This window comes from Rhinatrema bivittatum, chromosome 7 (genome assembly GCF_901001135.1).
Source record: "Rhinatrema bivittatum chromosome 7, aRhiBiv1.1, whole genome shotgun sequence".
Lineage (NCBI taxonomy): Eukaryota > Metazoa > Chordata > Amphibia > Gymnophiona > Rhinatrematidae > Rhinatrema > Rhinatrema bivittatum.
In genome coordinates, this window is record NC_042621.1 from 255778516 (window position 1) to 255791148 (window position 12633).

Consider the following 12633-nt stretch of genomic DNA (forward strand, 5'->3'; position numbering starts at 1 on the left):
GTATCAATCAGGCATGCCTTAAAAGAGCAGGGAAGGGATTTTGATAAAAAGAGAAGAAAAAGGAACTACAGTTGTTTTGATAGCTGGTTTCTACATAGAGCGAAACCGTCAATAAATAAATATTGGCAATAATTAAATATTCTGTGATCAAACATAATCCAAGTATTAACATTTTAGGCCTTCCAGATGTTGAGCGTACTTATCTCTCCTAGCCCCCATGTTAGTTATTCGGCACCTACGCGTAATTATTTTGGACATACTGTAGTACAGTTTGCAGTCTTGCACATACGGTGTGTATGCCTTCATTAGAGCTTAAATATCCCAAGGTCTGGGGCCATCCAAGAAAGGGGAAATGAAAGGGCATGAATGTGTGGACAATCTGCATTGACCGGTTATAGCAGGGCCGCAGTCTGCAGTTACCTCATAACCCAGTACCGCATGTTACCAAGTATATAACTGCAAACCGGAGCGGCTGTTTTTAAGAGGCTGGTGTCACTCATTTACCGGCAGCACCGGGGTGGGGGGGGGGGGGGGGGTGGTATTTACCATCACTAGAACATTCTGACTCGGAGACTTGCTCAGCCCATTGGCTTCGACTCCAAGTTGCCTGGGACAGTGCTGCTTCCTGTGCCTTTTCTCCAGCTCCCTCCTGGCCTGCTTCACTGCCTCCTGCATGTTCTTCTCGAAGGGTCTGTATATTGTTTGAGTTTTGTCTTCTTCATTCAGATCCCAGAGGTCCTCAATCTCCAGAGGATTCTTGTAGCCCTTTACGACGATGCTGTCAGACAGGGAAAGCCACAGGTTAGGACCCTTCTCCTGTAGGCCCCTGAAAGCCTCTGCAGACAGAGTCGTGTGCTGCTTGCATAAGGGCAAGATCTGGAGAGAAGCAGGACGTGTACTGCATCTTCCGTGGTTTCATTCACTTATGAGGCTCCCTCGGAGGAGCTTTGGCATTTATCGTCACAAATCTATTCTGCATCACAAGGCTTCTTAAGAAAATGGAAAGACAGCTGATACATAAAGTTAAGGAGGAAAGTACAGGTGTCAGAGAACAAAGAAAGGCAGAAGTTTCATAATTTAAAATGTCTTATCATAACTCTTATAGCTCTTCAGAGCTCTTTAAACAAGCAAATAGTAGTAATGCCCAAAGGCAGAAATACTGTGGACAACTTTCTAAAAAACTTCTATTCCCCATACTCCAATACAATGACTCTGACTTGCTCTACTCCTATTATTTCAGAGCAAAGATCACTTAAAACTTTGCTAATGCACAGCATCGTTGATGTACAGGATGCCTGCTGCTCCGTCACTGGGTCAGGGTCAGTGTTAGACCATTGGGGCCCTAGGCAGAGACTGAGGAGGGGGTCCAGCCAGTGCCAAGCCCCCTGAAACTCTGCCTGAGTGAGGTCACTCGGTTTTTCCAAGGGATCGCCGAGCAATTATCCTGCTTGCTCACTCCCCCTCCACAAAGCCAGTGCTGCACTGGACCTTGAACAAACAGAGCCTGTCACTTGTGGGTTTCTGGCAACTTATCTGTAGTAAGCGCTCTAAAATCAATTATGAGGCTACCGGGTTCAATGTCATTCATTACTGCTCGCACAAAATCTCCAAAACAGAAAGGAAATTGCATGATACAAAGTTTTGACCACCACCCTTAGTCACTACCCCTGATAATGTTGTTTATAGTGAGGGGACAGAGGACAAGAAACTGTGAGGTTCTCTGAAGCACAGGGATACAGGCTCCTTCTACTCCAGTCCATACATACGGTACCTGTTGAACCAGTTGAAAGTGAGTCTGCTCAGGAACGAGGCTGTTTTCTCTGGGTTCTACATGACAGAACAAAAAAGCCCACAAAGAACAAACACAAGTATCAGTTTCAGTCAAATGTAGAGAGTATATCCCAATCAGCAGCAGAACGAAAAAGCAACTACACCATGTGCTCGATCTTTGCATCCATTCATGTCCAAGAGGTAAGAACTGCAGTGTAAGCTGCAGCTGATCTGGGTCCTTGGCACTGTTGTGATATTGTTAGCAACCGACCCTGTTTCTCCACCCCTGTGTGTCCTGAGCACTGAAGATGGGAAGGGCTACCACTGGCCGCCGAAATCAACACTGACAGCATACGCAAAAGAAGCTCACTAATCATCTACTTTTTTTTTTTTATAATTTTCCCCTCTACGTTTTGTTTAAAATTTCAGTTACTGGCCCACTTTCCTGAAAACCTTCTGCTGGGCTCCCTGGAAGCTCTCACCTCTTGGATTTCCCCAGTCCTCTCGCTGAGATTTGGAATGCTCTTCCCCTACGTAGGGCCGTGTTCTGTAAGGTCAAAAACTACTTAACTGGGTAAACATGAAGAGACCGGTTTTACCTTCTTTGCTGCTTCTTTTGCTTCCGAGGATATGTCAGAAAAGGCCGAGAGGAGCCAGATGATGACCTGAAGGCCATAGGAGATGAAGAAAAGGCAGAAACGAGGGAGATCAGGAATCGGGCCCTAAGAAGAGAGAATAGGATGAGCTAATCTCCATCATTCTACCCAGCCAGACTATTTGCACTGGTTTCTCTCTCTTTTTTTTTTATTCATCCTTATGAATTTTTATATAAGTAATATACAAGACTTAAAACAGTCTGAGAAGGCAATCATAGCTTGATAGTGTTCAAAAATCTTTAAACAGAAAATCATTTCTCAATAAAGGTAATAAAGATGAGACACATATAAAAAAGCACTGGGGTAATCTGCATGGAATGGCACTTACAACCTTGAACAGTAGTTTAATACTGGGGGTTTAAAAAAGGCTGCATTGACTGGGGGGGTGCAGTACTGTCAAATCTCTCCCAAACCTGCATAGCTGCTGTTTCTTTTTGCTGTGTTGTCAGGGCATTCCTGCTATGTCAATGTTACGGGTATGTTAATTAATACACTTCTGACCTGTAGTGCCTCCCGGACCAGAGTCTGAAATGGAAAAATCCCACAGATGACTGCAAAAGTCCAGAAGAGGAAGAGAATACTGGAGTCCTTCCTGATGGAGTAGCCTTTGCTATAGTGGATCAAGAGAATCAGCAGCTGTAATGGTAAGGGTCAAAAGATCAGCATTTTTCTTATCTCCTTCTATCTTCAAGCAATATGTTGCACTGCTAACTAAAAAGTACACAATAATTTTGAAAAAGTAGAGGATTAGCTGGGATGTTGGAAACTGGAATCTCAGAAGTATTAATCATGTGGATTTATATAGTGCATTTTACAAAATAGCACTGCAGTATGCATTAGCATTTTTAGTACTTTGGAAATATGCATGTAGCCACCTCCGGGGTGGAGGGTCCAGCAGCATGTTTTTCTCACATGGACTTTACATAAATCTCCAGCAAGGCGAGGGGATAGAAGGCATCGGTTTTTATTATTACCCAACTATAGGGAGTTATTTTCTAAACGTTTATCGCGTGCGTTAGGGCCTTATCGCACACAATAAGGCCCTAACACACACGATAAACCCCTATCTCAGGCCCGCCCCCTTTTTCGCTGGATTCATCATTCTGCGAAGAATGATGAATCCAGCCCATAGTTGGTTAAACTTAAAGCACAGATATGGAAAAGTGACTTTCCTTAAGCTCACTGACAGGCCGATGTAATAAGGTGCACTATGGTCTTTGCATATGTTAAGGTGTGGTTCTGTGAACATTTTTTGTGTGCAAATTTTATTCCCAATTTAACAAGGAGTTTTGTGCACAAAAACTGTAGCGCGCTTGCATACAAATCCAATGGTAATGAAGGCCTTAGCTATTATTTCTCAATGCAGGGAGATGCATTAAATTCCTGAAGGTGTTTTAATGCTGAAAATGTAACTCCTGGTCTGAGGCGGAGTAAAGTTAGCTCAGACTTATGGGGTCCAGGGTTAGTCTAGGATGCCATACAAGTGTGGTCTCAAATCTGAAGTTCCTGCATGCAGGGGTCCTGGACTCATATTTTCGTGTTCACATTTTCATGTTAGCACAATTTTTTTTAACACTGCAGTAATTTGTATTCTATTAGTTTACTGCATCTGCAGTAAATTTGTTTATTGAAAATAGTCTTGCAGACAGCTGAATATTGCCCTAACATGTCACTTAGTAATGGAAAAATTACTTACCTGATAATTTTGTTTTCTTTAGTGTAGGCAGATGGACTCAGGACCAGTGGGTTTATTCTTCCCTGCCAGCAGATGGAGATGGAACAAGCTGACGTTACAGTATACAATACATAACCCTGCAGTGATCCCCAGCCTGTCAGTATTCTCTTCAAAAGCAACTGTGGACAGACCAGCAAAAAACTTGATTAAAAAAATGTTTAAAATCAGGTAACCAGAAATGTACTCAACCAACTATAATCATTGAACTCACATAAGATTCTAGGTACCCCAAGCTAGGGACTGGATGAACACTTACCAGTAATTCCTTGGGACCCAGAGCCCCACAGGAGGAGTACTGACACACTCATGTGGCAGCCGAGGGCGAGAAGCTGAGTCCATCTGTCTACACTAAGGAAAACAAAATTATCAGGTAAGTAATTTCTCCATTTCCTAGAGTGAAGACAGATGGACTCAGGACCAGTGGGATGTACCAAAGCTATGCCCCAACAAGGTGGGAGGCTGCCCGCGGTCCAGTCAACACCGCACATGGAAAGGCTGCATCCTCCCGGGCCTGCACATCCAGACGATAAAACCTGGAAAAAGTATGTAAGGAGGACCACATTGCAGCTCGGCAGATATCGACAAGAGACAACAAACTAACCTCCGCCCATGACACTGCCTGAGCCCTAGTGGAATGAGCCCTAGCCTGAGTAGGCAACGGATTTTCGTCATCCACATATGCGGCTGTGACTATTTCCTTAATCCAATGAGCTATGGTAGCCCGTGAAGCCAGAGCACCCTGCTTACTCCCATGGAGCACAAACAGGCAATCTGTCTTTTGAAAAGGTTCAGAAACCTCTAGATTCCACACGACAAGTCACTTGACATCCAAGGAGTGCAAGAGGCGATACTCCTCCGCATCCCTGACCTTATCCAGGGATGGCAATGAGACAGACTGATTCAAATGAAAGTCCGAGACTACCTTGGATAAAAAGGATGGAACATATGCAGCTGTAACACCCCGGAGTCATCCCTAAAGTAACCCGAAGGAATGGCCCCCAGAAATTCAATTCACAGTCTTCAAGGTCAACAACCGCAAGGAAAGGCAATACAGCAGTCGGAACGTAGGGTCTGCAAAACAATCCAGCACCAAGTTAAGACTCCACAATGGAACCAGTAACCTCAAGGGAGGCCTAAAATGCTTCACTCCCTTCAAAAAATGAGCCAAATCAGGATGAGACAACAAAGAAACACCATTCACCAGGCCTCTGAAATAGGCAAGAGCCGCAACCTGCACCTTCAAGGAATTACGGGCCAGTCCTTTATTCAACCCATCCTGCAAAAAATCCAAAATGAGTGGGATCTTAACTGAATGAGGAAGAAACTTCCACTCCTCACACCAGGCCATAAAAACTCTCCAAACTCGCACATAAGCCAAGGAAGTGGAGAACTTGTGACCATGGAGTAAGGTGGCAATCACTGCAGAGGAATAACCACGCTTTAACAGGCAAGCCCTCTCTAGGGCCAAACCATAAGACAGAACCAAGTTGGATCCTCGAGAAGAACTGGTCCTTGCTGTAACAGATCCATGTGTGGCAGAAGACGAAGGGGATCTTCACTAGGATTTTTCGCAAATCTGAAAACCACTGGATGCCTGGGCCAGTCCAGTGCCACCAGGATTACTATCCCCCTGTAGCCTTCGATCTTGCAAATTATTCTGCCCAGCAAGAGCCACGGAGGAAAGGCATAAAGCAATCTGTCTTCCGGCCAAACCTGTATGAAAGCATCTATTACTAGGGACCACGAATCTCTCCTGCAGCTGTAGAATCGAGGAACTTTTGCATTGCGAGAAGTCACCAGCAGGTCTAGGAATGAAAGGCCCCAGCGATCCACAATTAGCTGAAATGGCTTGGCTGACAACATCCACTATTCTGGGTCCAGACTCTCCCTGCTGAGAAAATCCACTATTACGTTGTCTTTTCTTGCAATGTGAGAAGTCGAGATCATCTGCAGATGACCTTCCGTCCATTATATAAGCTGGTCTATTTCCTGCAACACTTGCTGGCTCCTGGTTCCTCCCTGGTGATTGAAATAGGCCACTAATGTCACGTTGTCCGACATCTCGCAAATCGCTTGATCCTGCAGCCTGGGGCTGAACTGCACGCATGCCAGCCATATCACCCAGGCTTCCAGGCGATTGATGTTCCAATGGGACTCTTCAGCATTCCAACATCCTTGGGCCATTAACTCCAGACAGTAGCCCCCAACCATAGAGACTCACATCTGTTGTGAGTACCAAACAGATCAGAGAAGACAAGGGAACTCCCTTTCTCAGATGATCTTCCTGCAACCACCACTGGAGGCAGGAGCAGATTTCCATCTATAAGTGGAGCCGAACTACATAGTCCTGAGACTGTGGGTTCCAACGAGACAGCAGAGAGTGCTGAAGAGGATGCATATGCGCCCTTGCCCCTGGCACCTTTTCTAGGGTAGCTGCCATCAAGCCGAGCACCTGTAGGTAGGACCGCACTATCGGGCGTATGATATTCACTAACTGACGCACTTGAGATATCAATTTCTGGATTTGAGCTTCCAATAGGAAAACTCTGTCCTGCCCTGTGCCGAACCGGACCCCCAGATACTCCACGACTGGGAGGGCTGAAGATTGCTTTTGGTCAGGTTCACCACCCAACTGAGCTCCTGCAATAAGGAGATCACCTTGTGTGTCACCAGACAGCTCTCTTCCTGAGACTTGGCTCGAATCAGACAGTCATCCAAATATAGGTGCACTGGGCTCCTTTCTTTTCGCAAGGCCGCCGCTATTACCATCATAACCTTGGAAAATGTTCCGGGAGCAGTGGGTAGACCAAAGCGCAGCGCCTAAAACTGATAATGATGCCCCAACACTGCAAAATGTAGAAAGCATTGGTGTTCCAATTGAATGGGAATATGAAGGTAAGCCTCTAACAGATCCAAGGAGATCAGAAATTCCCCCAACTGCATTGCCATTATCACAGAGCATAATGTTTCCATATGGAAATGAGTCACCTTCAAATGATGGTTGACACTTTTGAGATTCAGGATAGAACAAAAGGAGCCCTCTTTCTTGGGCACAACAAAATTAATGGAATTGAATATCACTCCATACTTTCTTGAGACATGGGCACCAGAATCACAGCCCTCAGACTGAGGAGCCTTTGAAGCATGAACTCCACTGCCTGCTTCTTCTGCAGGGAGTGGCAAGGGGATACCATGAACACGTCCCAAGGAATACTATGAAATTCCAGCACATATCCTTCTCGTATCACCTCCAGGACCCACTATCCGATGTGATCTCGACCCACTTCTGATAGAATACAGAGAAATGTCCCCCATCTCTTGTTATGGAAGGTGCTTCTCGAGCTTCAATGGGAAGCTCGAGAAGGACCGTCACCCGAGCCCTCTCTTTTCTTGTGCTGTCGGGAATGAAAGAACTACCAAAAGGCAGAGTCTGCTGAAAGGTCAACTCTCTGTAGGAATGAAAGTGCCTGGAACCCCGTAGATGACCCTTCATACCAAAGGGACGCTGTAACTGCTTCTTATCCTCCAGTAACCGAGGAACAGGAGACTCGCTCCACTTACTGGCCTGTTTCTCCAACTCACTCCCAAACAAGGGTGAGCCTTTAAAGGGCATCTTGGTAAGATTAGCTTTGGAGGCTGCGTCATCTGACCAATTTCACAACCAGAGTTGACGCTTGGTCGCTATCAACAAAGCCACTCCTCTGGCCGAGGTATGAACCAAATCACAGCCTGCATCTGCTAAAAAGGTGGTCACAGGCTCCATAACCATTCTGGAATTCCCTCCAGCCTCATCAACCTTCTGAGAGAGAAGCAGACAAGATTGCGCCACTAGGGCGCAACAGGAAGCAATCTGTAAAATCATCACCATCGCCTCAAAAGCTTGCTTAAGAATAGCCTCAATTTTTATCATGTACAACCTTCAAGGTCGTTCCTCCCTATACAGGGATAGTCGTCCGCTTAGAGACGGCACATACCAGTGCAGAAAACAACAGGAAACCAATCCAACGTAGCAGCAACGCAACCAATGCAACTAGAACAAAATTAGATCTGTGTCAGGAAATACTTTAATTAAAGGTGAAAACCAGTGCCCGATTCAGGCTGAGTTTCGCCCATACAACGTGGGCTGCTTCAGGGGTTAGGCACAATAGCTCAGCGCACAGTCTGTAAACCGATTAACATCTCAGCTTTATACACTACCAGTATGCTGAGCGCCGACTTGCGTATTTGTGCTGTTCTGTACTGTAAATTTAAACAACATTCATGTGGTGACAAATACAGTAGACTTCCTGTTTGCTGATATGTTAATCCATTTACAGACTGTGCACTGAGCTATTGTGCCTAACCCCTGAAGCAGCCCACGTTGTATGGGCGAAACTCAGCCCGAGTCGGGCACTGGTTTTCACCTTTAATTAAAGTATTTCCTGACACAGATCTAATTTTGTTCTGGTTACATACCAGTGCATCCACTTTGGGAAAACACAAACGCTCTCTCACAGCGGATCCAGGAGGTACAGGCCTTCCAATGTCCGACCCCCTTTAAAATTTTTCTCTGGGTCATCCCATTCCAGATCAATCAATTCCTGAATGGCATCCATCATCGGGGGGAAAAAACAAGAGGCTTTATGTAAGGAAACCAAAATGGGGTTCTTCCTTGGTTCTGACATGGCATCTCAACCAGGGACACCCAGCTGTTTCAAGGTCTGAGAAATTAGGGCCAGCGGTTCATCTCTATGAAAGAACTGCAACATGGTTCGATACAGTTCCAGCCCTGGGAATCAAGATCAACCTCATCATCAGTGCCATCCGGATTCCTGTCGGGAACACCCACAGGGAACTGAGGTGAGCTCCAGCGCTTAAGCATAGGACTAGAAGAGGGAGGAACCACTGGCTGAGCGTCTGATCGGGCAGAAATGGGGGAAGCGGAGGACTGAGTCTGAAGAAAAGCTTGTAAGCCTTTAAAAAATTCCACCCAAGAAAAAGCAGCCAGGGCCAGACCAAGCACAGAAGGAACTGGAGCTGGTCCCACAGAACTGCCCTTGCCAGCGGAGGAGCCAGTCAAGGGAGAGCCAAGATCTGGCATCCCCCCAGTCAGGGCCATGACCAACCCATCATCGGAATGGGAAGAGCCAGGCTTAGCAAAATCCGAGGAAGACAACTCTCCCTGAGCGACTGAGCAGCACTGACACAGGTTAGAAGCCAGGTCAGACTGAGAAGCCCTAATATGCCAGGCAACACAAATAGGAAGATGCTTAGGCTTCTTGCTCACCGGCGCCATTGCGGCGTAAACATGCATCTGAACGGCTTGCGCTCAAAGGGGAATGTGCACAAAAAATAAGCACCTAGAAGAAAGTGCAGCAAGGTGCATGCACAACCTGTGCGCCAAGCTAAGCATGTGAACAGTGTAAAATTTGTGCACGTAAAAAGCGCATCCAAAAACCAAGCGTACAATGTGTGCACAGAGACTGTAGAGCGCATCAGAGTACGCACAGGAGCCTGTGAGAAACACCGTCACAGTCTACCACATGGTGTGCAAGAAAAAAACCTAAGTGCAGGGCCTAGCCCAACCAGGGACCGCTCAACCTGCCAGGCTGCCCAGTTCCCCAACCCCAATGGAAACGGGAGCGAACGGAGCACGGAGACTGGAGGAAGTACTGAAATCCCCCTAACTGCCTCTGAAGTAAAACTTCTCTTTTTTTTTGTCATTTTTATTGACATTTATCATCATATACAACAATGTAAAACTATATAAGGAACAATTCAGTGCATAAAACATGTAAACAGGAAGTGACGAATAGTTTTTGGGCTTGCCCACTCACTCACCATTTTTGGGACACAATAAGGCAGTTGTGTTCTAATATCCTGCAAGTTCCTCTCCTTTTCGATTTACATTTTTTTTTTGGGCGCTGCACTCCTGCGCCCCAATCCTTGACTAAAAGTTCCAAGCTATTCCTGAACAGATCTAGCCTCATTGTGAAACAAACAATCCTGACCAGTTGGATTGGTCCCTCCCATTCTCCCCAATCAGTTTGGGAAATGAAGATGATCAAGCTACTTACCATGGAAGCTATGTTGGTAAAAACTTCTTCTAGTAAAAAAAAATAAAGGGGGGTGATTCGCTCCATCTGGCAACCCTTCTTGAATTTTCTCCCTCCAGAGACCAAAACAATTCTACCTCAACTCTAATTGCTCAACTCCACCCTTCACCCTATAACAGCTAGGCAATTGTTCTTCTACAACACTTAGTTCTCTCACACCCCTTAATCCCTATAGCAATATAGGCCTCGCCCACAAGGTTATCTTTCTCTTCATTCTTTTTCTCTCTTTCTTTTCTTCCAGCTCCTAATAATATATCTCATTACGCTTCCAGTACCTATTTTTTTTTAAACCTTACCTGAACTCAGCGCTTACCGGCTGAGTACAGAGATGGTCTCCAGCTGCGGGGGGAAAGGGCATCTGCCATCACTGCTGTGCTCGGCCTCCTGCACCTCCTGCTTTTCAACTAAACCAGTAGCTAAGTCCATGCTGGGAAAGCCAGCTACTGAACCAAGGTACACCTCTGAGTGACCACAGAAATCACCACAGTAATTCTCAACTGGGGAGGGACCTTTAGGTATGATCGTGGGGCTTTCTTTTCCATAATTTAGAATTTCAAATTTCTCCTTTCAAAAAGCTCGAAGCAATCCCCATAGGGAGATGCATGTCCACCATTTGCTGGAGACGGAGAATACTGGCAAGCTGGGGTCACTGCAGAGTTATGTATACTGAGATGTCAGCTTGCTCCAGCTCCATCTGCTGGCAGAGGAGCATAAACCCATTGGTCCTGAGTCCATCTGTCTACACGCTAAGAAAGTAGTATTTTTGCCTCCCTGTATTACCGCATAGACTGTTTGGCTTGATTCTGAAGGTCATATTACCTAGACTGGCAGATTCCGTTCTTACCCATGTTGCTGTACAAATGGACCTTTATCCAAGCCCTGCACAAATTGATATTTTCTATTCACTCAATATCATTCGGGCAGATTCTGTTCTTACCCATGTTGCTGCATAAATCGATGGATTAGTGTACAGAACGGCTGGTTTCTGGTTTCCAAGAGTTGGGTCAGAATAGTTTTGAAAGTTCGGAGAAAGTGTGACAGCCAACTCAGCTATCGAGTTAAAGAAAAGTAGCCCTGTGAGACACTTTGGAGAAAGAACAAAAGAAGCAAGACTTAAGAGGGAGACAATGTGGGAAATATACTTTTTGTCTACATATTGCATATAAGACTAATAAATTGTCTACATCGTATTTCACAGTGAAAACAAGGTTTGTGCCATTTGGGTTGTATCTTCTTTTGGTTGTCCCTGCAACCATTCCTAGTCAATGATTATATTGATTAATGCCTCACAGCCTCATACATTTATCCAGTTTCCCATGAAACAGGACGTGCATGATCTCATGTGATAGTACATTTCAGAAACTGGTAAAGAACTGCCCCGTCCAAAGACATCCACCCTCTCTTTTGGTTCATTGTTCAGTTTCTGCTTTAAAACATCAAAATGCACCATATGATGCAAAATAAAAATACAATGTAATAATAAAACAACATTCAAAGTCAAGAATATCAGGAACAAGCAATAAAAAAGGGCTTAATGGAGAGAGCAAGAGTCAGTATGCTATGTTAATCTGCAAAAAAATAAAATTAATTAACCTTCCAAAACTATTCAGTTCCACTCCTTCGGAAATGCCAAAGGCAGTGCTGAAAATGTGCCTCAGTTATCTGTGGAACGGTATCATCTCTACCTATTACTTGTTTGACTAGACTCCGTGCAGACTGTGCCAAGCCTCATCTGAAAGCAGCGTGAGAGTTACCTGAAGACACTGCTGAACCTGCGCTCATGGGATTGCATGAATCACATCACCAAATGTAGGAGATGACATAGAGCTGTGTGCAGCAGCAGCAGCACTATCTCTGGGTGACTCTCATGTTTGGTCCAGTGAAAGATTTGGCAATCTTCAGAGAATTCAGTTTTCTCCAAAACCAAAATATGGCTGCCAGAACTCTGTGGATTCCTCCTGCTCAGAACCAATCTCTATTGGGCTGTGGCACCATGAGTCCTCATTTGCAGGTACCTGGGAGATTTACCCCCTATTTTATACCTCTCCTAGCTCCTAAATACCAAGTCTGCACATTGCAGTAACAGTCCTCAACTGGGGGCCATGCCCCAGGTCTCCCTCCAGAACCCTGCAATCATGGGTCCCAAATTTAGCCACTAGGTGTCACCATTACATGATGACTGTGGCCGCTTGGGGGCTGTGAACGCTGCCTCCATGTCATCCCCAGTCCCATACCTGGGAACTTATTTCTGGTCACCCTGACCAGAAATAAGTAGAGTAGTAGGGGGGTGAGGGGAGATGTGCACAAACTTTCTCTTCCCTCTCTCCTCTCAGACTCTCTTACTTGCACACACTCACACGGTTTCACACACTCTCTC

The 12633-nt window shown here is 45.5% G+C and overlaps 1 protein-coding gene across 1 annotated transcript in view; it reads right to left on the reverse strand.

Moving 5' to 3' along the window:
• Positions 1-12633, reverse strand: part of ABCC2 (ATP binding cassette subfamily C member 2) — a 149309-nt gene that overhangs the window by 107151 nt on the left and 29525 nt on the right. The window contains exons 3-7 of the mRNA XM_029610078.1: positions 11194-11340; positions 2928-3062; positions 2370-2492; positions 1772-1827; positions 547-778 (exon numbers count right to left, since the gene is read on the reverse strand). Of these exons, the coding sequence (XP_029465938.1) occupies positions 547-778; positions 1772-1827; positions 2370-2492; positions 2928-3062; positions 11194-11340 (693 nt within the window). The remainder of the gene's footprint in view (positions 1-546; positions 779-1771; positions 1828-2369; positions 2493-2927; positions 3063-11193; positions 11341-12633) is intronic.